This window comes from Ursus maritimus, unplaced genomic scaffold (genome assembly GCF_017311325.1).
Source record: "Ursus maritimus isolate PB19 unplaced genomic scaffold, ASM1731132v1 scaffold_7, whole genome shotgun sequence".
In the NCBI taxonomy this organism is placed as follows: domain Eukaryota; kingdom Metazoa; phylum Chordata; class Mammalia; order Carnivora; family Ursidae; genus Ursus; species Ursus maritimus.
In genome coordinates this window covers 27,218,906-27,241,174 of record NW_024426885.1, presented here as the reverse complement: position 1 = coordinate 27,241,174, position 22,269 = coordinate 27,218,906, and the positions used below count along the sequence as shown (strand labels likewise).

Below are 22,269 nucleotides of genomic sequence, written 5' to 3'. Positions count from 1 at the left end.
TCCTCAGAACAGCCTTGTGAGGTCGCTGTTGTTACCATCCGCGTTTTTGAGACGAGAAGGCTGGAGTGCAGAATTACAGCTAGTCCGCGGCAGAGCTGAGATCTGAACCCAGGCCATGTGGCCCAGTGTCTGCGCTTCTCACCAAAACGCCGTGGTGCCTCTCAGTGGCAATGTGGGCACTGCCCTAGTGGGTCCCACTCCTGCAAAACCTGCCACCGGCCCGGCCCGGTGTCCTGTGCTGGTTTAAAGTCACCTGCTTTGAAGGAAAGTGATCTGGGTGTTTTACTGTGGCCACTTACTTGCCGTACGACCTCGGGCATGTCACTAGGCTCGCCTCAGTGTCTCCAGCCATGTCATGGGTGTCATGATCCAACAAGCTGTCCCCGAACACCCCGCATGATCTCAGGGCCTGACCTTCGGGGAGAAGGCTTCTCACCACCCTTCCCAACCCCCTCCCACCCTAGGTGTGCCAGAAGTCGGGTGAAATCTCCCTGCTGAAGCAGCAGCTGAAGGAGTCCCAGGCGGAGCTGGTGCAGAAGGGCAGTGAGCTGGTGGCCCTGCGGGTGGCGCTGCGAGAAGCCCGAGCCGCGCTCCGGGTCAGCGAGGGCCGGGCGCGCGGCCTGCAGGAGGCGGCCCGGGCTCGGGAGCTGGAGCTGGAGGCCTGTTCCCAGGAGCTGCAGCGGCACCGCCAGGAGGCCGAGCGGCTCCGAGAGAAAGCTGGCCAGCTGGACACCGAGGCGGCTGGACTCCGGGAGCCCCCCGTGCCCCCTGCCACGGCGGACCCGTTCCTCCTGGCGGAGAGCGACGAGGCCAAGGTGCAGCGGGCGGCCACCGGGGTCGGGGGCAGCCTGCGGGCCCAGGTGGAGCGGCTGCGGGCAGAGCTGCAGCGGGAGCGGCGGCGGGGTGAGGAGCAGCGGGCCGGCTTCGAGGGCGAGCGGCTGGCCTGGCAGGCGGAGAAGGAGCAGGTGATCCGCTACCAGAAGCAGCTGCAGCACAACTACATCCAGATGTACCGGCGCAACCGGCAGCTGGAGCAGGAACTGCAGCAGCTCAGCCTGGAGCTGGAGGCCCGCGAGCTCGCCGACCTGGGCCTGGCCGAGCCGGCCCCCTGCATCTGCCTGGAGGAGATCACCGCCACCGAAATCTAGGGCCCTCAGCATCCCAGATCTGCAGGGGGCTCCACTGAAGGGGGGCGGGAGCCTCAGGTCCACGGAGGTCCCCAAAGTCCGGGCCCCCAAGCCGCTCGTCCCCTGGGATCCAGGCCTCTGGACCTCTGCCAGGAACTTGGGGCGGCCCTATGACTCGGACAAGCAAGATCAGACTCCTTGAAGGTCCCCGTTTCACTGTCACGCAGAGGCTCCTACTCACTTGACCCATGTCACCCCCACTTCTGCTGCCATTGCCACTCTGCCAACCGCATTTGTCCCAGACGCCAGGGGGTGGGAGGAGGAGGGGGCTGCCTCGCTCCCACGCTCTCCCCTACCCCAAAGCCAGAGAGAGCCAGACGGCTCCGGCTGCTGCAGACGTGCCTGCCCCCACCTGCCCGGGTCGGGGGACAGGGCTGGGACTGGGGTCTGAGCCCCAGGCTCCAGCCCTGCAGCCTCTCTCCTGGGGTGAGGGGGCTGTAGTCAGACCAAAGGAAGAACTCAGAATTGTCTTGTTTATTTGTGTTTGTGACCAAGTGGCCCCTCCCCACACCCAGGTTTATGGCCTCGTTTTCACTTGTATATTTTTCCACACTGTAAATTTCTTGTACAAACCCAAAGAAAAAAATTAAAAATTTTTTTTGTTTTTAAAAAAAGATGAGTGTGCTAGGTAGAGATTATGGGAACTTCTTTGACCCCCCAGCCCCCCTCAATTTGCTGGCTATTCCCGTACCCCCTCATAGAGGTCTTGGGGAGAGGAAGGTGATGGGGGAAGGACAAATCCAGTAGAAAGTGTGAAGTCCTAAGTGGACCATGACATGAAACGGTCTCTCAGGGTTTGAGAAACTAGAAAAGCCTTCCATCTTGTCCCTTGCACAGAACACTGAGGCTGGGGGATGGATGCAATGACTCTTCAGGGCCCTAAGAACCCATGTCCCTCAGCGCTCGGGGGTGTTAAAGGGGACATCATGAGAAAGTGCCCACCAATCCCAAGCTCCAGACCTTGGCTTTCTACCAACCTCTCCCTGTCCTGGGAGGTTAGGGGCAGTGAGCGGGTGACACAAGCTACCCAGGAGCACCTTGTCCTTGACACCAAGTTTATCTGGAAAGGGCAGAGCCTTCGTGATAGCTGGAGAAGGAAGAAAGTGCGGAGCTTGGGGAGGAGGCAAGTCGAGCAAGAGTGGGAGGTTCCTGAGTCCCGAGGAGGTTAGTAGGCAAGGTCTGGGAGATAGCAGGAGGGCCCTGGGAGTCAATGGGAGTATCTGAAGTCAGTGGGAAGAGTCATAGCATAGGTGGGGAGAGTCTGGGGTTAGAATCAGGAGCCTGGAGGGCTAGAGAAGAGACTGGGCTGGTGGTCCGATGGAGGAGCCTGGCATCAGTGGGAGGAATCTGGGTATTGGTGGGCAGAGCATTAATGGGAGGTTCTGGGAGACAGTGGAAGGGAATGAGATGAGTACCATCAAGGGGTCAGCGGGCAGGGGAATGGTCAGCAGGAAGGCGCTNNGGTGAGGGCTGACAAGTCAGGGGGTAAGGGTAGTGGGCTGGTCCTGGGGACCCTGACCACAAGCTCCATGGGCTCCCGAGCCTTGTTTCGATAAGCTCGGCGGATGGTGTCTACTGCTCGCTGGTGGGTCACCTGCTCCAGGCTCTCTCCATCCACTGCCACAAGCTCGAAGCCAGCCTGGGATGGGGGTGGGAAAATCACAGCCCTCCCTTCTCAGGTTATCCCACTACCCAACCTCTCACCTCCACCAGCTAGGACACTTCTCCCCATCTGGGTGGAGGGGATGGACAATGGGACTTTTGTGCCTGGAGCTGTGGGGGGCAGGGTGAGGCACAGACAATGGCCCTTTGTCCCTTGGGGCTAGGGGTGGAACAGGATGGGCCACCATCAGGCCCAGGCTGGCACGAGGGGACAGATTTCTCCCTAGGCTTGTTCATCTTGCAGGCCTGACCCCTGCACCCAAGCCTCCTCCCATGACCTGGTCTAAACCTGTCTGGCTGGAAGATGAGCAAGTTCTGCCCCAACCCCACCAGAATTCTGCTCTGGACCTCGGGAGTGGGCCTGGGGACTCTTCACTCACCTGCAGGGCCCCACTGAGGAAGGCAGCCCCCCCAGGGAAGATCTTTTCTATCTTCACCATGGGCTGCACCTTGGACTCAATGCCTCCAGAAATGCTGATGCCTAGTGCGAGAGAAGCACTGATGAGTATGTAGCCACACCCCTCAACCCAGGACCCCAACACCAGGCCCCAATTTCTCCCAAACACCCAGATTTTGTTACTGCTCGGTCCTTGACTCCAAAAATTCTCTAGTTCCCACCCTCCCAATCTAGAACCCCCCAAACATACCCCCATATCTAAATCTTTTCCTAAGCCCAAGCCCCCTAGTTGTACCCCAAAACCAAGCCCAGGAACCTCACCCAAACCCAAGAGCCCCACCTGCCAGGCCCAGTCCCACCTGGACTCACCCAAGGATTGCTTCATCTTGGACAGCGTGACCGTCCTCAGCTCCCCGCCAGGGGCCTTCTCGGCTGCCTCCCTGGCTGTCCCGCCGGTTCCATTCTCAGAGGGGCCTCCACGGCCCCCCGCCTTGGCTGCCTGCTCATCCACGGGTCGTGGCAGAGGGGGCCTGGCCTTCCGAGGCTTGTGGTAGCGCCCATTGGCCGCGCTTGGGGTGGGGATAGGTGCTGGGGACGGGGAGCGCCTGCGTCCCGGGGACTTGCCTCGGCCCCGGCTGCGGCTCTGGGCAGGGCCCTGGCTCTGGCTCTGCCGAGGGTCCTCTGGGGTCAGGGGTTCTGTCAGCAGCCAGTTAGGCCGTGGGGGCCGAGGAGCGACCGGGGGTGGCTGGGGAGGAGGAGTGCACGTGCTTCGGTGTGGGGCGAAGGCATCTACTGGCACGTCTTGGAGAGGGGGGATCCCCTTATGAGGGTGGTGGGGAGCAGAGACACCCAGGGAGAGCTGGAGGCCCCCCAGCTGCTCCCTCAGCTCCCCATCATCTTCCTCCTCTGAGAAGCCATTCACAGGCAGCAGGTAGAAACCTCCACGACTGTCTGGGGAAGAGGGCCAAGGTCAGGCTGCCCCCCCTCACCAGCCCAGACCAGCTTGCCAGGCTCCAGTCCTTGCCTTTGCTGGTGTAAGGCCCATGAGACCCAGGCCTGGGTTTGCGCAGGCCTGGGTTTATGTTCCCGCGGTGAGGGACTCCGCCTAGGGTCTGGCAGAACAGAGGACTTTAAAGCTTTCTATTGCGATATGTGTCTTAGAAAAAATATGACTCGCACACCAAACTGGTAATTTCTCAGGGATTATTGCATAGAATGAGACTGGATTTAAAAAGTGAGTGGGTTTAAAACCAATTATTAAGTAAATCATAATACAGGTCGTGAGCGGATGTGATAAACGTGGCTCTGGTGGACAAGGGATCTCCTTCAGGGAACCAGACGGCCTTCTGAAGCCATTACACCCTATGTGGGGGCGGGGACGGAAGGCTGGTTCTCCCTTCCCCAGTACCCCAGGGGTGTGCCCCCTCCCCAGGCTCCGGGACTCTGACTGACCGGGCACAGGCGTGATGAGGTGACGCTTGGGCGGTGTGTCCTGCCGGGCGGGTCGCAAAGCAGGAGGACGCGCTGCTGGGAGAGGAGGTCGCATCAGAGGCGGGACTCCTGCCGGGCTCCCTGATGGACACAGCTGAAGGTCATCTCGGCCCCCTCTCCCCTGGGAGACCCCATTCCCATCCCCACCTGGGGCTCAGGATCTACACGTCCTGCCCCCAGGCTGACCTGCCCGGCTCTGAAGAGCCTCAAAAGCCTCCAGCTCCACAGGCATCACCATGCTGTCAAAGCGGCCGAGGTCAGTGGGGGCCACCACGCTCCTGGGGGGAGGGGGGCAGAGAGACAGGGTGTGGGCGGGGGCGCAGTTCTGGGGTGACAGTAGGGGGAGTTCTCAGAGGTCCCTTTCTGCCCCCCCGGCCCTCCCCAAGCCCCCTCCCCACCTGATGTCCCTCAGGAGCAGCAGCTTGGCCGGCCTGTCCAGGATGGCCAGCAGGGGCCTCACGAGGCCCTCCACGCCGCCCTCGTGCACGTACTGCAGAGAGAGGCCCCGGGTCACGCAGCGGCGAGGACATCCTGAGCTGGGGGTGGGGGGCATGTGGGGTTCCCCACATTTAGGAAAGCTTCTCCCCATCCCCAGGCTGTCCCCCGGGATGGGTCGATGCTGGTGGCCAGGGGGAAGCTTGCACTCGTAGTCAGACCTCTAATAGCAGCCACAGCTTGGCAACGGGCACTTCTGTAAGCCGTCTACATAGGGTCTCTCATTTAGCAACCCTGAGAGATGACAGGAATTATTCTGGTTTTACATATGAGGAAACTGAGGCTCAGAGAGAAGGACTCTGCCCAAGGCCACACAGATAAGAAAGTGTGAAGGGGGATTGGAACCTGAGAAGTCTGGCTCTTGCCTGCTCTGGTGCCGGAAAAGGATGTGCAGGGAGCGGACTCTCCTCCCCGCCCCCAGCTCCCAGGCAGAAGGAAGGAATTGGAGCCAAACACTAGGCTGTGGGACTGGCTAGCCCAGCGTATGTCTGCACAGAGACCTACCAATTAGGCTTTGTTCAGCGCTGGAATGGGGACCTTGGGAAAGGGCTAGCTCGACAGAAAGCCTCTCTAGTCAGTCCCCAGGGGGGCGGAGGCCCTTCTGCCTGGCACTGCCCGGATGCCACCAGCCACACCCCACCAACGCAGACACACTGGTAAACTGCACACTGGGAGTCACCCTATTTGGATAGCACACCGCCCCCTGGTGGTGAAAGAGTGATTCAGGGACACACACACACACACACACACGCACACACACAGAGCATCTTGGACAGCACTAGACACAGACACAGCAAGCCCTGGTGGTCAGAGTGAGACATTCATAAATATCAGGAAATCAAACATAAACCATGTGGCCCTAAACCGCACACACAGTTACAGGGACTCACACATACACGTGTCCAAAATACACCCCCTTTTGTCTGGAGACAGAGATATAATTGCACAGAATCAGTCACATATGTACATGTTTCAAGTCCCCAAATCTGCATTCAGCACCTACTAAGTGCCACACCCTGTACTGGGCGGTAGGGGCACAATGCCGAAGACCCTGTTCCAGATCCTTCAGAAGTCAGTCTAATGGGAAACGAGGGGCAGAGCGAGCCATGAGCCCCAGGGAATGACAAACCCCTGGCAATGGGGCAGCGGGAAACTCAGAGGAGCGTGCGAAGACCGGAATTGGCTTCTTAGAGGCAGTGACATTGACACTGACCCCTGTAGGTGTGTCCGTTTCATTTACATGTACTGTTAAGGATAAATGCAGGGAACAGCATGAATATTGGGAGGGAAGTGCCCCAAGGGTGGGGTGGGATAATGGGTAGACAGAAGTTCAACTTGACCGTGGGGTACAAGAGTTGTGTGGTTCATCACCTGTATAATCCTAGGCAGTGACCCGCAGAAGATGACCATGTGGTGATGTGGCGACCACGGGAAAGCTGAGATTAGTGGCTGGGGAGTCAAAGCAGGGAAGGCCTTGAATGTGAGCATAAGAGACTTATACTCAGTTCTGCCAAAGGTAAGAGATTGCAAGGGGGCTTGGGGAGTGTAAAGTGATCCCAGACGGTGTTTATAAAGCCTGGTCTGGTGGCCATGGAGAGATGGCTCAGAAGAGGAGAGGGAAGGGAGGCTTGGGGTTTGAGGCCACACATCTGAGTCACTAGGGGAGATTTACTAATCATTCCGGCCAGAGCTCCACCTCAGAGGTTCTGATCTCTTGGCGTGGGTGAGGTGTGGGTCAGGTTTGGGTGGTAGGCAGGTGCTGTGGGGGTGCAGTGAGAGGTGGTCCTGGCTTGGACAGGGCGGGAGGAAGAGCGGGACGATGGAAAAGGAGCTGACCCAAGAAACGGACACGGCACGCCACCTAATGGCCAGAGCCTAGAATTACAAGCTCACGGAGGCTGGTGCTCTGGACCCCTCTTCGCACTCAGAGTTGAGCATGATGACACTTACAGAATTTAGCCCAAAGGCCCTTAGCTGCCCCCCAACACGTACCCCATCTGCAGCTCTGCTGTCAACCAGGCCTTGGTAAAGGGATGCATGTGCCTCGGTCTCCAGGTGCCTCATCTGGACACACACACACTCGCACACAGATCGATCACACAGTTGACACAAACCTAAGAACCCCACAGACACACAAATGTACGCATCACACAGAAAACAGCACAGCGCCCCCCCCCCCCGACCAGGCTGAGGGTGGCGGGGGGGGGGGAATCACAAACGACTTCCTGGAGCCCCTCAGCTTGTCCTTGCACGTGTACGCTGATGCGGGCCTCTCATGGGGACCCCAGCACAGGAAATCCGGGGGCTTTGAGGCAGGAGGAGAGCAGAGGGCCTTCCGCTCCCCCTGGAGGGGATAGCCTGTGCCTCCCACAGCCTCCCCAACATCCAGGCCACAAGGACTCCCTCATAGCTAACCTGCAACCCCACCCCGGAGCCCTACTTCCTGCCTGATGTAGAAGGAAACAGAACAACAGTGCAGATGTTGGGGGAGGCTTGGGGTGTGTGGGGGGCGAAAAGGATTACTTGAGTAACAGGGGAGGGGCCCTGGCGTGAGGCCGGGCCTCTGGGCTGAGCCAGGTGCAGAAGGAGGCAGGGGGTCAGGGGAGAAGGCTGGGGCTTAGAGGAGAGAGAAGGCAGTGACCACAGAGGCTCACGTGCCCCCACTCATCACCTGTCCGGCTCCTTCTCATCTTAGCTGAAACATCACCTCCTCCAGGAGGCCCTCCTAGACCATGCCACCTAATTCGTACCCCTTGGGTTATTTTCTCATGTTCTTTTCTTTCACAGCACTTCACATGATTTGTCCCTATGGGTGTTTAGGTTCTAGTTATTGTATCTCCGCTTCCTGTCTGTGAGCTCAGTGTGTGCGTGTTTACACGTGTGTGTATGTGTATGACAGGAACAGGAGTGACTTCTGCTTTTACCGATGGCTGGCCTCACGGCATCAAACCCAGATACTGACCAGAGACGGTGGCCTGAATGAATGAGGGGCTGGATGACTGGGTGACCATGTGCTGGAGTTGGGGGCAGGCTGGAAGCTCACCCGGGAGCAGTGGCGGGTGACTGCCAGCACCTCATCATCAGTCAGCAGCCGCCGGGCCAGGTCCTGAATAAGGGGCCGCCGGCTCTCCCAGGCTTGCACCTGCTCGTCCACATTGGGCAGCTGGCTGGAGGGGCTCCTGGACCTGGCAGAGAGCAGGGCCCGGCCCCTCTCCCGCTCTGCAGGGAAGGGGGCAAAGGCATATGATGAAGGAGCCAGGAGCCATGAGGGGAGGAGGGAGAGGCTTCTCTCAGTGGGGGTCAGACCACAGAACAGGTCAGCTGAGAGGCCTAGGTGCCGCTGACAGGATCCCAGCCTCGCCCAGTCTCCCCACCATGGTCCCCCATAGCAATCTGCTCAACAAGGGAGCTCCAATCCAGACGCTTTGGCTCCCAACACAGACCCGTATACTAGTCTGTTCCTTAACGGTGTCCTAGCCCAGTGCCCCCTGGGCCCCCCGAACATTCGCTGTCATAGGACTCAATGAAGTTCTGGCACAGGCTCCCTCACCTCCCCAAATCTGTCTTTGGGAGTCCCATCAAGTACCCAGTCCTCAAAAATGCACCCCAACATTGGTCTGCAGCCCTGTCTTTCCTGGTTGGCTTAGTCCCATTCTTTTAGCTGCCCCCAATATGCACTCAATCCCCCCATGCATGACCCCCACTGAGTTTAGCCCAAAGCCCCTTAGCTGCCCCCAACATGCACCCCATCTGCAGCTCTGCTGTCAACCGGGCCTTGGTGAAGGGATGCGTGAATTACCGCGTCTCAGTCTCCAGGTGACAAACTTCTGCACAGGCCCCACTGCCCCCGCTGTGAAGAAGAAAGGCTCAGCTGAGGGCCCGGACTCCCAGTCTGAACATGGGGCTTGCAGGGCTCAGGGAGGGCTGGATCATGGCTGGAATGAAGAGCTCAAGCGGGAAGGAGGTGGAATGGCGAGGCCGTGAAGGTCTTGAGCGCCACGCTCAACCAGGGACTTCATTCATAGGCAGCGGGGAGTCAGTGAAGGTTTTGGGTCGAGAGAGGGTGCGATCTGAGTTCTGCTTGTGGGGGTTCATTTAGAAGCAAATATATGGAGGGAAGAACCCCAAGAACAAAGCATGGGGGGCACCTACCTTCAGGGGACAGAGAAACAAAGAGGAGCCTTTGGAGGAGAAACAGGAGTGACCAGAAGGATAGGAGGGGCATCAGGTGAGAGCAGGGCCCCGGGGGCTGTGGAGAAAGAGGTGGGCTGAGGAAGTGGAGCTGGCCTGGGCTGGTCTGAAGAGATTGTCTCTTCCACAGGACTCTCACCTCAGCCCCCCAGAAGGGGCAGGGTCAGCTCCTCATCCTCTGGTCATCTGTCGCCCACCCAACATCCACTTTCCCTCTGCAGACAGCACCCCAATTTCACCTGGGGATCTCCATTCTCAGTGCATGTGCCCCAGGGGGGGCACGTGACCCGGGCTGGCCCCTGAGAGCACCATCGGCCCTGCCCCGGCACAGCCAGCTGCAGGGCGCGGGATCCCACCGGGCCTGTGAGAGCAGGGAACTGCAGCAGCAACTCTTTAAGAAGCTCTCCTGTCCCTGGGTTGCTAAGGGACAGTGGCCATCTTCCCTCTGAGTGGGCAAAACCTGGATGAAATTGAAGCCAACCCAGGGGAAAGTGGGACCAAAGATGAAGGGGGCAGATGTCTGATGAGGTTGTTTAAACCTTTAGCCCCACTCAAATCAGCAGCTGTGCCAAGGAGTGCATTTTAAACCTAATTTGAGTTGGGTTTCTGTCGCATGCAACCCCGAGAGTCTTTACCATCCAGGCTTGGTCCAGTCTCGGAGCCTCACCTGAGAGACGAGAGGTGTCTGTGAGGGTCCGTAGGAAGCCCCGGACATAAGTGAAGCCTGCCCAGGCCATTCTGCTTGGGCCCTGAGCTAGAAATGGCCTTGCTCGGGATGGTTCTAGAACTGGGTAGGGCCTGTGGAGCTCTGGCCAGGGGAGGGGAAGCCAGATATGCCAGGAGAGCAATGCCTGCCCTGCCCACCTCAGCACCAAGAGCACAGAGATCTGGCCCAAGCCCTTCGACTTCCTTGTTAGGCTGCGGCTCTATCAGCTTCCTTTCTGTGAAGTGGGGAGATGAGATACTTTAACAAGGAGCACTACATTTTCTGAGTACCTTCTGTATGCCAGACAATGTCCTCAAGTGATTTACATCCCTCCATTCCCTTGTTCCTCACCATCCCTAAGGAAACAGGCATCATTTCTCTCACTTGACTCATGAGGAAACAGGCGTACGGGGGCGAGCGGTTACTCCCAGCTAGTAAACGGGAGTGTGGGATTTAAACCCAGAGCTGCCGGGTGCCAAAGGGGCCTCTACCCCCTTCCTCCCTGCCTCATCCGCCTAGTGCTTACCTTTCTCCAGGTCTAGGTGAGGGCGGGGCTTGGCCGGGCTCCCTCCGTCCAGCGTCCAGGCCTCTCTGTGCCCGTCCCCTGCCAGCCGCCCCTGCCACCCTCCCTTGAACAAGAGGTTCATCAGCGTCTTGGAGCGCTGCAGGGCTCCCTTTTCCCCAGAGGACCCCAACTTCTCCTTCTTCCGCTGCTTCTTCTCCTCTGCAGACAAGAGGGGGCACCCGGGGGGCTGGCATGGTGGGCAGAAGGGAAGGCCAAGGGGCAGGGGTGTGAAGAGGGCCAAAGTGGAGGGACAGTAGGGGGCAGACAGGACCTCCAGCTTTGTGGGGAGATGGGGATGGAGATAGGTGGGCTTCCTCCTCCGACTTTCCACTTCTCCCCCACCCACAGTTCTAGCTCTGTGAGGACTCTCCCTGAGGGCTGGGGTTAAGTGTCGGTGTCTGTGTGTGTCAAACGGGTGGGGATGGATTAGGGCGGGTTTGGGGCCCAAAGTGGACAGGAGCTGGGACTGGATCTGAGGGTGGGTTAGGGGCCCAGGGCCAGTTTAAAATGGGGCCCAGCGCAGCATCTGAGTGCATTCTGGAGCTGGAACTGAGGCCGAGTCAAGGCCTAGGGCCAAGGGAGGTTTGGGGCCCAGGACTGGGTGTGAAGCAGGTGTTGGAATGGGAGCTTTGGAGAGAACATCAGCCGCCCCTTCCCTACATACCCCACAAGGTCAGGTGGCTCTGCGACCTCGTGATGGGGGGCCGGGGTCGGCTCAGGGCCAGCAGCAGAGCGGTCTTAGGGGACTCGGAGAACGCTGGGTCCAGGCGGCGGGCAGGCCGGGGGCCGTCCGAGCGGATGGCTGTGTCCCTGAGGATGACGGTGGGCCTCACGCTGCACCAGGTCTCCACGCGGCCCCCCACGTCAGGCTCTGTCTGCATGGCTGTGTCTGCCCGCCCCCAGCCTGGGCCCCCACTGCCCGGCTCATCAGGCCCCAGGCAGACATCCATGCGGTCGGAGGGCAGGGAGCCCGAGCCCTCGGCCGAGCTGCAGGGGGCGCTGGAGGCATAGGAGGAGACGCTGGAGCTGCTCTCTGAGGCTGGGGACAGCTGCTGCAGCACCCCGTTGCTCACTGCAGGCAGTGGGGAAGGCAGGGGCATCTCAGGGGAAGGCCGGGTTGCTTCAGAGCCCTGCCAGGGTCGCGGATCACCTTGGGCGTGGGGTTGGGTGAGTGCTGGGTAGCAGCCAAGGCTGGAAGCACGGGGCTCTGGGAATCGGCTGCTCAGCAGTCCTGCCACTGACTTGTTGAGAGACCTTAGGCAAGTCACGTCTCCTCCATTCACCCCCCGCCCCCCGCCGCCACCACAGGGGCTCCAGAGCCAAGGGCAGCCCGGAACTGAACCTGCAACTTCTCAGAGGGGCGTCTGGGTGGGAAAGTTGCAAGCAGGCGTTGCTCCTCCTGCCCAATTATCCCTCAGAGACTCCGGCCCACCCTCCGGCCTCAGCCCTTTCCCTCTGACTCAGGGGCCTGAGCCACTTACATCGGTCCAGCCAACAGTACTCGGAAACCATCTCTTTGTAGGCGGGGTACCGGCCAGTCTCCTGGGAAGAGCGTGGTGGGCGAAGGAGGGCATGGGGGAGCAGGTGGGAAGGGGGTGGTTGAGAAGGGAGAGTGAGTGAGAAGGGGGGTGAGGAGGGACAGTGAGTGAGAAGGGGGGTGATGGGACAGGAGTAAACTTTTCAACCCCATCTCTCTCCTCCACGTTCATCGTTCATCGTGGTCGGCTCGAGAGGAATGGGCGGGTCTCTGTCTGAAGACACCAGATTCCTCTAAACCTCAGGGCCTTGCACTTGCTGCTCCTTCTGTCTGGATTCTCTTCCTCCCGCTCATCTGCGGGCTTGCTCCTTCTCCCTCTTCAAGCGTCACCTCCCCAGAGAGACCTGCCCTGACCCCCCTGGCTGAAAGGGCCTCCCTGAATTACCCCTCCCGTCTCTCTGTAATTTCCTCACAGCGTTTGTCAGTCAGCATGCACCCTGTTTGTCTGCCCCCCGCCCCGCTCCCCGTAGCAGAGACCTAATCTGTCTTGTTCACCGTCGTAGCCCCAGCACTGGCATAGGCGTCATCACGTACGTCATACTCAAAAATGTTGAATGAATGAACGAGGGGCGGAGTGGGAGAGAGGAGGAGTGTCTGGGATCATGTGAGAGGAAGGAAAGGGAGAAACGTCACGGGGGGATTGTGGGATGGGAAATCCAGGTGGCAGAAGTGGGGGAATGGCGGAGGAGGCCCTGAAGGGCGAGCTGGGTGAAGGCTTGGGAAGGGAAGGGAGTGAAGCAGGGGCGGGTACTGGCGGAGAGCAAGCCACGGCCTCCTCCACAGCCAGAGTGACAAGGACCTGATCCTCAGTCAGGTGTGAGGCCCACGTGAATCATGAATACAGGTGCCTCCCCAGAAATCCGATCTCCGGCCTCAGCCCAGCCGTCCTTGCCCTGTGCCCAGGTCCTACCCAGAGCCATAGCTACCGGCCGACCCTCTGGGCGGGACGTTTTCTCCTTTCAACCTGGGACCTCCACCACTCATCTGAAGGGGCGCTGCCCTAGCTGTCTGGGGAGCAGGACTGGAAGCAGGCCCTGCTACTGGCCGGCTGAGTGAGTGACCTGAGTGACTCCGCCTCTCTGAACCTCAGTTTCTTCTTCTATGAAATAGGGATGAGCACAGGCCCTGCCCTCTCAAATGGCTGTGGAAAAGTCGTAAGTTGTAGGGCAAGGGGCATTAAGTACTAGAGAGGTCTGGGAAGTCCTTCCTGTAGTCTGGCCTCCCCCTGACACCCACAGTCCTGCCCACCTTGAGAGTCAACAAGATGTGCGTTTGGCCCTTCAGCACCTCCACGGCTCGGCTGTGGCTGATGTCGTCGAACCTGACACCGTTGGCCGCCAGGACCTGGTCCCCCACCTTGATGCCGTTCTCCTCGGCCAGCCCACCATGATCCACTCTGGGGTCAGACAGGAGGCAGTCTGAGAGGCCACCTGGCTTACCCTCCCTCACCCGAGACCAGACTCTTCACTCGGATACAGGGATGCCCCAGCCAAACTCCTTGACCCTCCTCCCAGAGCCCCCCAGCCCTCTCCAGACCCCTGACCCAGGCCCTCCTTTGGACACGTAGTTGGCTGAGCCTCGCTTGCTGACCGGTCCCCATTGCATGCCCCACCCCAGCCCTCACTTGGACACATAGATGCCCAGGCCAAACTCCTTGCCCCCGCGGATGTTGAAGCCCAGACAGAAGTCGTCCGATGTGGTGTACAGATGGACAATACGCCGCACACTGTCCTCCGAGCCACTGTCAGACGGCGTCGAGCTGCACTTTTCCACCACCAGCCGCCGATTCACCACATCCACCCTGGGACAGCAGCGATGGGCTGTCGGTCTGCCCCCACCCCCAGTCCCCCTCCTCCCAGCATCCCCGACAACTGCACAGGTAAGGGGAGGTTGCCTTCGGGGACTCCCCAGTCCTGAGACCTTCAGTGGGATGTAGACTTCCTCAAACTTGGGACACCACCCCAATCTCCTCTTGTTATGGAGCGGCTCCATTGTGCCAGGACCCATTTCGAATCCCCGCAAGAACGCTGAGGGAGAGGTGCTGTCGCTATGCCCAGGCTCCCAGAGCAGCGACGTCGGGGGCAGGACCGCTAGCATCTGGGGGAGAGTTGGGAGGAGAGCTGGGAGAGAGACACGGCCTTGTCTCGTGTCAATGTCAGGCCTTAAGATCCCTGTGTTTCCAGCGCCGGGGGGATGGAAAGAGCAGAAGCCCTACGTAGCCGAGTCCCATGCAGAACCCTGTGCCCTCAGCCTCTCCTGCCATGGACCGGGGGCGTGGATAGGGGGGCAAGGGCAGGGCTGGGACCCCGCATTCTCACCATGTGGTCTTCTCCTTGGAGAATTTGATGCCCGGCACTCGGCCCATGCGTCTCACCATCATGTGCAGGCGGCTGCTGCCCGTCAGCACTTTCACGGCGCTGCCCATGGTGGTGCTCTCCAGGCTTAGCCCATTCACCTCCGTGATCTTGTCGCCCACGCACAGGCCAGCCCGCTCTGCACGGGGGGGGGGGGGCTGGCATGGGCCCTGTGGGCCAGGGCGAAGCTAAGCCTTTCCCACCACACAGGCTCCCATGGGGTAATCCCCATGAGACTGGGGATCCCCAGCTGAGGTCTGGGTATTCCTTATTAGACTAGGAACCTGTTATTAGCCCACTCCCACGCCCAGCCCCATCTCCCCATTGGATCAGGCCCTCCATAGCTGAGGACCCTTTCCTACCATCCCTGATCATAGGACTCCAGAACCCCATTGAGGTGGGGGCTCATACCCTAAGCCAGCACCTCACTCTTGGGGGCCCTGCTCACCTGCACTGCTCCCCTCCTCCACCTTGCTGACGAAGATGCCCAGGCCATGCTCAGAGCCGCCCCGCACACTGAAACCCAGTCTGCCTGCTGGACTCTTCTCCACCCGGACAGCATGGATGATGTCGCTCTCGTCACTGTTGGCTGTGTGGTGGTGGTGGTGGGGAGGGACACAGGCGTGATTCCCATGTCCATTCTGGGCACAGAGGGTCCCTGGGTTTCCCAGTTTGGGCTGGGTTGCTAGGCACAGATACCTAAGGCCCTAAGCCTAAGGGCAGCCAGTTTCTGAGTTCCCTGTTGGTGATTTTGAGAGTACGGGTCAGGGAGAAAGGGAACAGGCAGGGCAGGACTCCGTATTAGAAGATACTGTTCTCCTTCCCTTATTATACAGGTGTGTGTGTGTGTGTGTGTGTGTGTGTGTGTGTGTGTGTGTGTTTCTAATGCTTACTAAGCTTCCCATGCCCACAGGCCTGGGATAGGACAAACTCCTAAAAACCCTGCCACTCTGAGGGTCAGACGGATAGACAAGAGGTTCAGGATTCCATTCTATGGGGTAGAGTTGAGCACGTTTGGGCTCTTCCGCTTGAGCAGAAATGAGAATGCTAGCTCTATCTTCAAATAGTCGAAGAGCTATTCCGTGAAAGGCTTTAGATGTTTTTGTCTGTGTAACCCAGAGTGCGGAACCAAGCCCACAAAGTGGAGTTAGATGGAGGCCAATTTAGTAAGGAAAATTTTTCTAAAACCTTCAGCTGTCAGACAATGGAATGAGTTTTCCAGGAAAAATAGCGAGTTCCCCATCTTTGGAGGCATGCAAGCTGGCACTTGATAAATCCCTGTCTGGGATGTTGTGGAAGGATCTCTGAGGCCCCTTCTATCTCTTAGACCCTGTGATCTGGAGGTAAGGACTCTAGGAACTACCTGACTATATGAGGAGAGAAACCCAAAACACCACTCTGTCGTAATACATGCCCAGAGCCCAGAGAGGTCCTCTCCATCAGTGCGGAGAAAGTCAGCGAAGCAGGGTCCCCAGGAGCTGCAGCTGACAGGGACGGTGTTTGGGAACACAAGATGCGTGGGATTTCAATGGGTGGAGCGGAAAGGGAGGGCACTGATGAGGAAGGGGATGGAGCGAGCAAAGGCTCTGAGGTGGGTCCTTGAGAAGGCCTTTGGTTAGAAAAATTAAGAAGACTGGAGAGGGAAGCTGGGTCCCAGGTGAGAAGGTGAGATTTCTTCTTGGCCAAGTCTTATTCTAGAGGTATTTGAGAGGGAGAAATCGCTCTCGCTCTCTTTCTCTCTCTCTCTCTCTCTCTCTCTCTCTCTCACACACACACACACACACACACACACACACACTTCTGCTTGGTCTAAGAGAAATCGGGTTACAGTGCATGATGAGAGCAGCTCAGGAAGAAATCTCCAAGGGCAGCCTGTGGGTAGGGGTGCAGCAGGACAGAGATGCGGAACGTGCTGAGGCTTCCTGCCTGATTGTCTGCACACATCTCAACGCAGCCGAGGAGTCTGTTGCTTTCCTGTCCCCCAACCCTCTTTCTTCTCAGTCCCTCCCTGGGGCCTTCCTAGGGCACTGGGCCAGGGGGATGCCAATCTGGGGTTTTGAGCATAGGAGCTTGGGACCTCTGAGGATGGAAACTTCTCTACTTCCACTGCCCTACCCCAGGCCACCAACCTCCCCCTCCAGGAGCTCGCAGCCTCCTCGCTGTCCCTCCACTTCCATTCTCGCCCCCTTTAGGCCTTTCTCTACACAGTGGCCAGAGTCAGCGTTTACAGTAGATCGTGCCTGCTTATTAAAAACTTCAATGCCTTCTCCTGCTTCTAGAAGGAACTCCACAGTCCCCCATGCCCAGTAAGGCCCTCCATGGGCTTTCCTCTGCCCACCTCTCTCCCTTCACCTCTGGCCGCCATCCCAGCCTCACTGAGCTTTGGCCACGCTGACCTCTGCTGTTCCTCACACAGGCTAATCATGTCAGTGTTCCTCAATCTGTGATACTCTTGCCCAGACGTTCATAAAGCCAGCTCCCAATCTGCAGCCCCTCCTGGCTCAGACACCACTTTCTCTGAGAAGCCTTCCTGGACTACCCTACCGGATGTCCCTCCCTTCCTCCCAGATGGCCTCTATTAGAGGGGTTCTCAAAGTGTTCCCCCCAGACCACCAGTGCAGAAGCACTCAGGAACTTATTAAAAATGCACATTCTTGGGGCACCTGGGTGGCTCAGTTGGTTAAGCATCTGACTCTTGATTTCGGCTCAGGTCATGATCTCGGGGTCCTGGGATCAAGCCCTGCATCGGGCTCTGAGCTGAGCGTGGAGTCTGCTTGTCCCTCTCCTTCTGCTCCCCCCTGCCCACTCTCTCTCTCAAATAAATAGATAAATAAAAGTACCTGGCTTGGGGTACCCGGGGTACCTGGGTGGCTCAGTCGGTAGAGCATGTGACTCTTGATTTTAGGGTTGTGAGTTTGAGCCCCACATTGGGTGTAGAGATTAGTTAAAAATAAAATCTTTTCAAAAAGTATGTAAAAAAATGTGTATGCTTGGGCTTTGCTGCAGATACATTGAATTAGAGGCTCTGGGTGTGGGACCCAGCGACTCGTCTTTTCACAAGCCTCCCAGGCAATTCTGATGTATTCCAACGTTTGCGAACCACAACTCTATCGTACCATCCAAATTAGTACCTCCAAGATTCTTACCATCCTTTCTCATTATTGGCTTACTCACATATTATTTATTGTCTATCTCCTTTTACTAGATTGTAAGTTCAGTCGTGGTAGGGATTTTGTAATCCTTTTCTGCCAACGTATCTCCAGTACGTCGCACAGCACTTGATATCTGCCCAGGATTTTTTGAATAAGTAAAAGAATAAATGGATGAAGGAGAGTGAGGAGAAAGGGCTGGTTTGGACTAGAGAATGCATTTTCTCTGGGACCAGCAGAGTTTGAGGAGCTGGTGGGGAATCATGGGGGTGATGTGGGTCGTAGTTTCTCCTTCTCTACTGTGTCTCCCTTATCAGTTACTTTAGGCCTCTGGAATGGTCTAAATAGGAACAAGGGGGAGAGGTTCCTGGATGCGGCTAGTGGGGAGACCTTTGTGCTCAGAGAGAGGGGGAGATTCTGAGCTCAGAGGCTCCCAGCCCAGACAGGGTAGGGGCCGGCTGGTCGAAGCCATGCTAGGAGATGCTGCTCCCCCGGCCGCACTAGTGGGGCTCTAGGGCGAGGCAGCCGGAGAGAGCGATCCCGGAACTTGTTCTGCAAGAGGATCTTTAGAGGGAGAGCGTACAGAGCCGTCGCATCGGAGCTGGGGCCTGGTGTGTGGCTGTGTGATGGGGACGTATATGTTCTTTTAATACAATGGGACTTAAAGGGCCATGCCCCAGTGCCTTCCCTGCCCCCTACCGTGTCTCCTAGCTCCTCTGAGGACTTCTGCTCCATGACCCAAATGACAATGGTGACTCTCAGCAGTGCCCTGCTGCTCACCTGGGGGGAGACCTAGCACGGTAGATGATGGGAGTGAGCATGTGCTGGGCCACTGGTGCAGGAAAGCCTGCCCCCTGAGCAGCCCAGCCACCGGGGTAGGGGGGCAGAGATGCCCAGCTGGGTCGAAGGGGAGGGGCAGGGTCTCAAAAGTCCACTCTGGGATCCAGCCAGGAGAGTTCTGCTGTTGAGAAACAGAAGGGGAGCTGGAGATATTTATCGAATCTGGCCCACATAAAGCCCAGCCCCAGGGGGTGCCCAATCCCCCCCCCACCTTGAGTGCCTGTCTTGCTCACTGGCTCTTTGTCGCCTCACATCTGTCACTGCAGCCAGCCTGTCTCCTAATTGCAACTCTCCCCCCCCCCCCTTGTGCTCTTGGTTTCCACTTCCAGCCTTGTCTGGGATCCCTCTATCCCAGCACCAGCTGCTCTCATTGCTCTGTCTCTAAGCCCTAGTACACTGTAAATTTCTGGAAGGTGAAGATTGACCCTCATTTTTCTCCAAGCCCCCTTCAGGACCTAACCAGGGCTGGTATAGAACAGATGTGCAATGTAACAGCATTAAGCGACTATATAAGATCAGGTAGCCTCCTCCTTCAGGGCCCAGGCCTGCGGCTCCCTTCCTGACCCTCAACCCTCCTCCTCTCCCCCGTCTTTGGAGCATTTGCTACTCTACCTCTTTGCTTTCTTCTGCATCTGAAACCTTTTTTTTAAAAAAATATTTACTTATTTTAAGTAATCTCTACACCCAATGTGGGGCTTGAACTCATGACCTGAGATCAAGAGTCACATGCTCTTTGGACTGAGCCAGCCAGGCGCCCCTGCACCTGAAACCTTTAATTCTGTCTCCCCATCTGGGCACTACTCCTCACAGCCCAGCACAGAGCTGGTCACACAATGGGCTGGTTGATGGAGTATATCCTTCTCCATCCTGCTCCCCGCAACATGCTGGACATACACAAAGGGACTGGAGAAAGGCAGAGTCCATAGGATGGAGCAGCCAATTCGATACCCTCCCTTGCTGACTTGGGGTCTAGCATATCACACACACCTGTCCTTGCCTCCATGTTCCTATCTCCCACCTCCGACCTCTCTGCCATCCTACAGCCCTAAAGCATTGGCCTGAACATGAGGAAAGGGCTGATGAGGACAAACATATGGCTAAACAGGGGCCCTCCAAGCCCCACAGCCCTAAGACTCCCATCTCTCGAGGTCCTCCTCCCAGCTGGCCCTTACCCCCACCCTTAGCGCCAGGCCTGAGCTAGGCCCCGCCCCCACCTTCGATGGGGGAGTTGATGAGGATGACGCGGCCCATGGGCGATGAGGCTCGGATTCCGCGGGGGGGCCCATTCAGCAGCCGCTGCTGCTTCTTCAGCAGGTATCGCGTTGCCGAGCCGGAGTCGCTGCCCAGGTGGCCGCGGGAGGAAAGGGAGCTCAGAGAGCCCGAGCTGAGGTCTCTGAGGCCCAGTGGGTCGAAGCCCACTGCAAAACCCTGCGCCATCGTGGGTAGCCTGGGGCAGCACCCTACAAGTCCGGAAGGAACCTGCTAGCCCTCTCGAAAAGGGCCCCGCGTGCTCCGGGCTCCATGAGCCTTCTGTGAGGAACTGGGGTCTCAGCGACTGGGAGCCTCCCACCTCTGCTGCTTCTCAGGAGTGCGTGCTCCAGGCCTGTGGATGGAGAGCAGGGATTGGGACAAGGGTGTAAATGCTGCCCTAGTTTCCCCCCAGAACTTCCACCCCTGCCTTGATTTGAGCATCCTGCCCTCCCGTGCCTTAGGCCCCTCACCTCTCCCACCCCTGGCCCAGTCCAGGCACCATCGTGGACTCTCGGAGCCATTTATACAAGGCCACTGGGAGCCTCTCATTCACTCCCCATTCCGGCTCTCAGCCAAGTCATCTACCCCAGTGTCCAGTCCTGGGTAGAGTGGAGATGGATTCTCGCAGGCCCTAGGGCTTCAAATGGTGTGAAGGAAATTGGGGCCGGGAGAATTCACTTCACATCTCATCTTGTGCATGTGGGTAGGGGTCTCGGGTCGCTAGGGCAGGGCTTCAGGACCTGGGACAGCTGCAGCAAAGGGTCCCAGAGATTTCTGGACCCCCAGAGATCCCCGGGTCCCAGGCTGCTCTTCCCTCCATCCCACCTCCTCTCCCGTCTAAAGAGGTTGCCTGGGGGCGCCTGGGTGGCTCAGTCAATTAAGTGTCTGCCTTCGGCTGGGGTCATGATCCCAGGGTCCTGGGATGGAGACTCACGTGGGCTCCCTGCTCTGCGGGGGGCCTGCTTCTCCCTCTCCCTCTGCCTGCTGCTCTTCCTGCTTGTGTCCTCTCTTCCTCTGTCAAATAAATAAAAAAAATAAAATAAAATAAAATAAAATAAAATAAAATAAAATAAAATAAAGAGGTTGCCTGAACCTCTCCCAGGCTTTGGCGGACGACCTGCTGGCTAGAGTCCCACAACGGCGCGCCCAAAACCCGGAGCGGCTGTCCCCCAGAATGGCTCTGGGACTCAGAACGCAGCATCCCACCCTCGGGTCGGTCGTCTCGGCCCCCACCTCTCGAACTTGGCTCCCCTCACCTGCTTGCTGGTGCTGCAGCCGCCGGCCTCCCCCGCCCGCACCCGCTAGCGCTTGCCGCAGCCCTGGGGAACCTCGCCCACGCTCCGCCCAGGCTGCTGGAATAGGGCGGGCCTGCGTAGCCGCGGGCTCCCATTGGCTGCGAGGGCCGCCAGTCACTGCCTCCGTCCCCTCCCCTGGGCGCGCAGGACAGCCGTTTGTCACCTGGGCTGAGGCCGCTGGGTTCTGCCCGCTGCAGTTCGAGTTCTGATGCCCCATCCCGCTCCACGAACTTAGGGTTTGGGTCACACCTCGTCCCCTCCCGCTCCAGGTTCAGCGCCGGGGAGCCCAGAACCGCGTCTTCTCCAGGCCAAGACAGATACTAGGGTTCTTGGAATTGCCACCCTTCAGCGTCACCCCTGAGGCCTCAGTGAGGGAATGTCACCTGGGCAGAGGGGGCGTAAGCATGCGGCGGGCAGGAGCGTGGGCTGGCGCCTGGGTGTGCGGCAGGCGTGCTCTCTAAGGTGACTGGGTGGGTTTTGAAGTGTGTGTATGTGTGTGTTGCCTTCTTCCACATGCATCCTTCTGTGTCACTAAGTGTCTCTCTGGCCACCCAGTTCTGGAAAAGGCACAGGGTGGAGCCGCTGGTTCCAGGACACCAGGGGGAGGGAGAATCTTTCTGATCCACTTGCTTGATGCAGACAGAGGTACTTTGAAGCTTTTGCCCCTACACATCCCAGGGCAGGGACTAGGGCTAAAGTCTGTGGTGCAGGTGTAAGGATTGGGGGCAGAAGGAAACTGGGGACCCCCCAGTGGAGCTAGAAGTTACAAGAGGCGAGTAAGGAGGGGGCTGCGGGAGGAAAAGTGTGGGGACATAGAGGGGGCACAGGCAGGAGGGAGACTGTAAAGGGCTGCAAATGCCGAAGTGACAAGAGCTTGTGGGAGCTGGGGTAGGAGCCCAGGGGCCAAGGAGGTAGGGGCCACTGCCAAGGCGGCCATCTAGTAAACAAGCCAGAAGGTAATCCGAGACCCTACAGGCGCACCATCAGAGGATGGCCCCTCCACGCAGCCAGCCTTCGTCCTGCGCGCTGCGAGCCTTCGCCCTGGGCACCTAGACCCGTTGCTGCCGAGGCCGGGTGCCCCCCCGAGGCCAGCTGGGGGACTGCAAGCAAAGGGGGCAGTACCCGCGGTTCCTCCCCTCCTCTCTCTGG

The 22,269-nt window shown here is 58.5% G+C and overlaps 2 protein-coding genes across 2 annotated transcripts in view; one reads left to right on the top strand and one right to left on the bottom strand.

Annotated features, from left to right (window-relative positions):
- LZTS2 (leucine zipper tumor suppressor 2) overlaps positions 1-1,801 on the top strand; it is a 10,080-nt gene extending 8,279 nt beyond the window's left edge. Inside the window, 1 exon segment of the mRNA XM_040624217.1 lies at positions 465-1,801. Within this exon segment, the coding sequence (XP_040480151.1) occupies positions 465-1,148 (684 nt within the window). The 3' untranslated portion in view covers positions 1,149-1,801.
- Positions 1,802-1,881: 80 nt separating this feature from the next.
- On the bottom strand, positions 1,882-20,707 carry PDZD7 (PDZ domain containing 7). The gene is given in 17 exon segments (XM_040624214.1): positions 1,882-2,643; positions 2,645-2,826; positions 3,230-3,330; positions 3,616-4,197; positions 4,699-4,770; positions 4,924-5,015; positions 5,136-5,227; positions 8,276-8,451; positions 9,032-9,082; positions 10,656-10,853; positions 11,359-11,766; positions 12,176-12,236; positions 13,480-13,627; positions 13,856-14,032; positions 14,550-14,724; positions 15,034-15,174; positions 19,789-20,707. Coding segments are annotated over 17 exon segments (3,096 nt in total). The 5' UTR covers positions 20,012-20,707; the 3' UTR covers positions 1,882-2,426.
- Between the last annotated feature and the right edge of the window lie 1,562 nt (positions 20,708-22,269).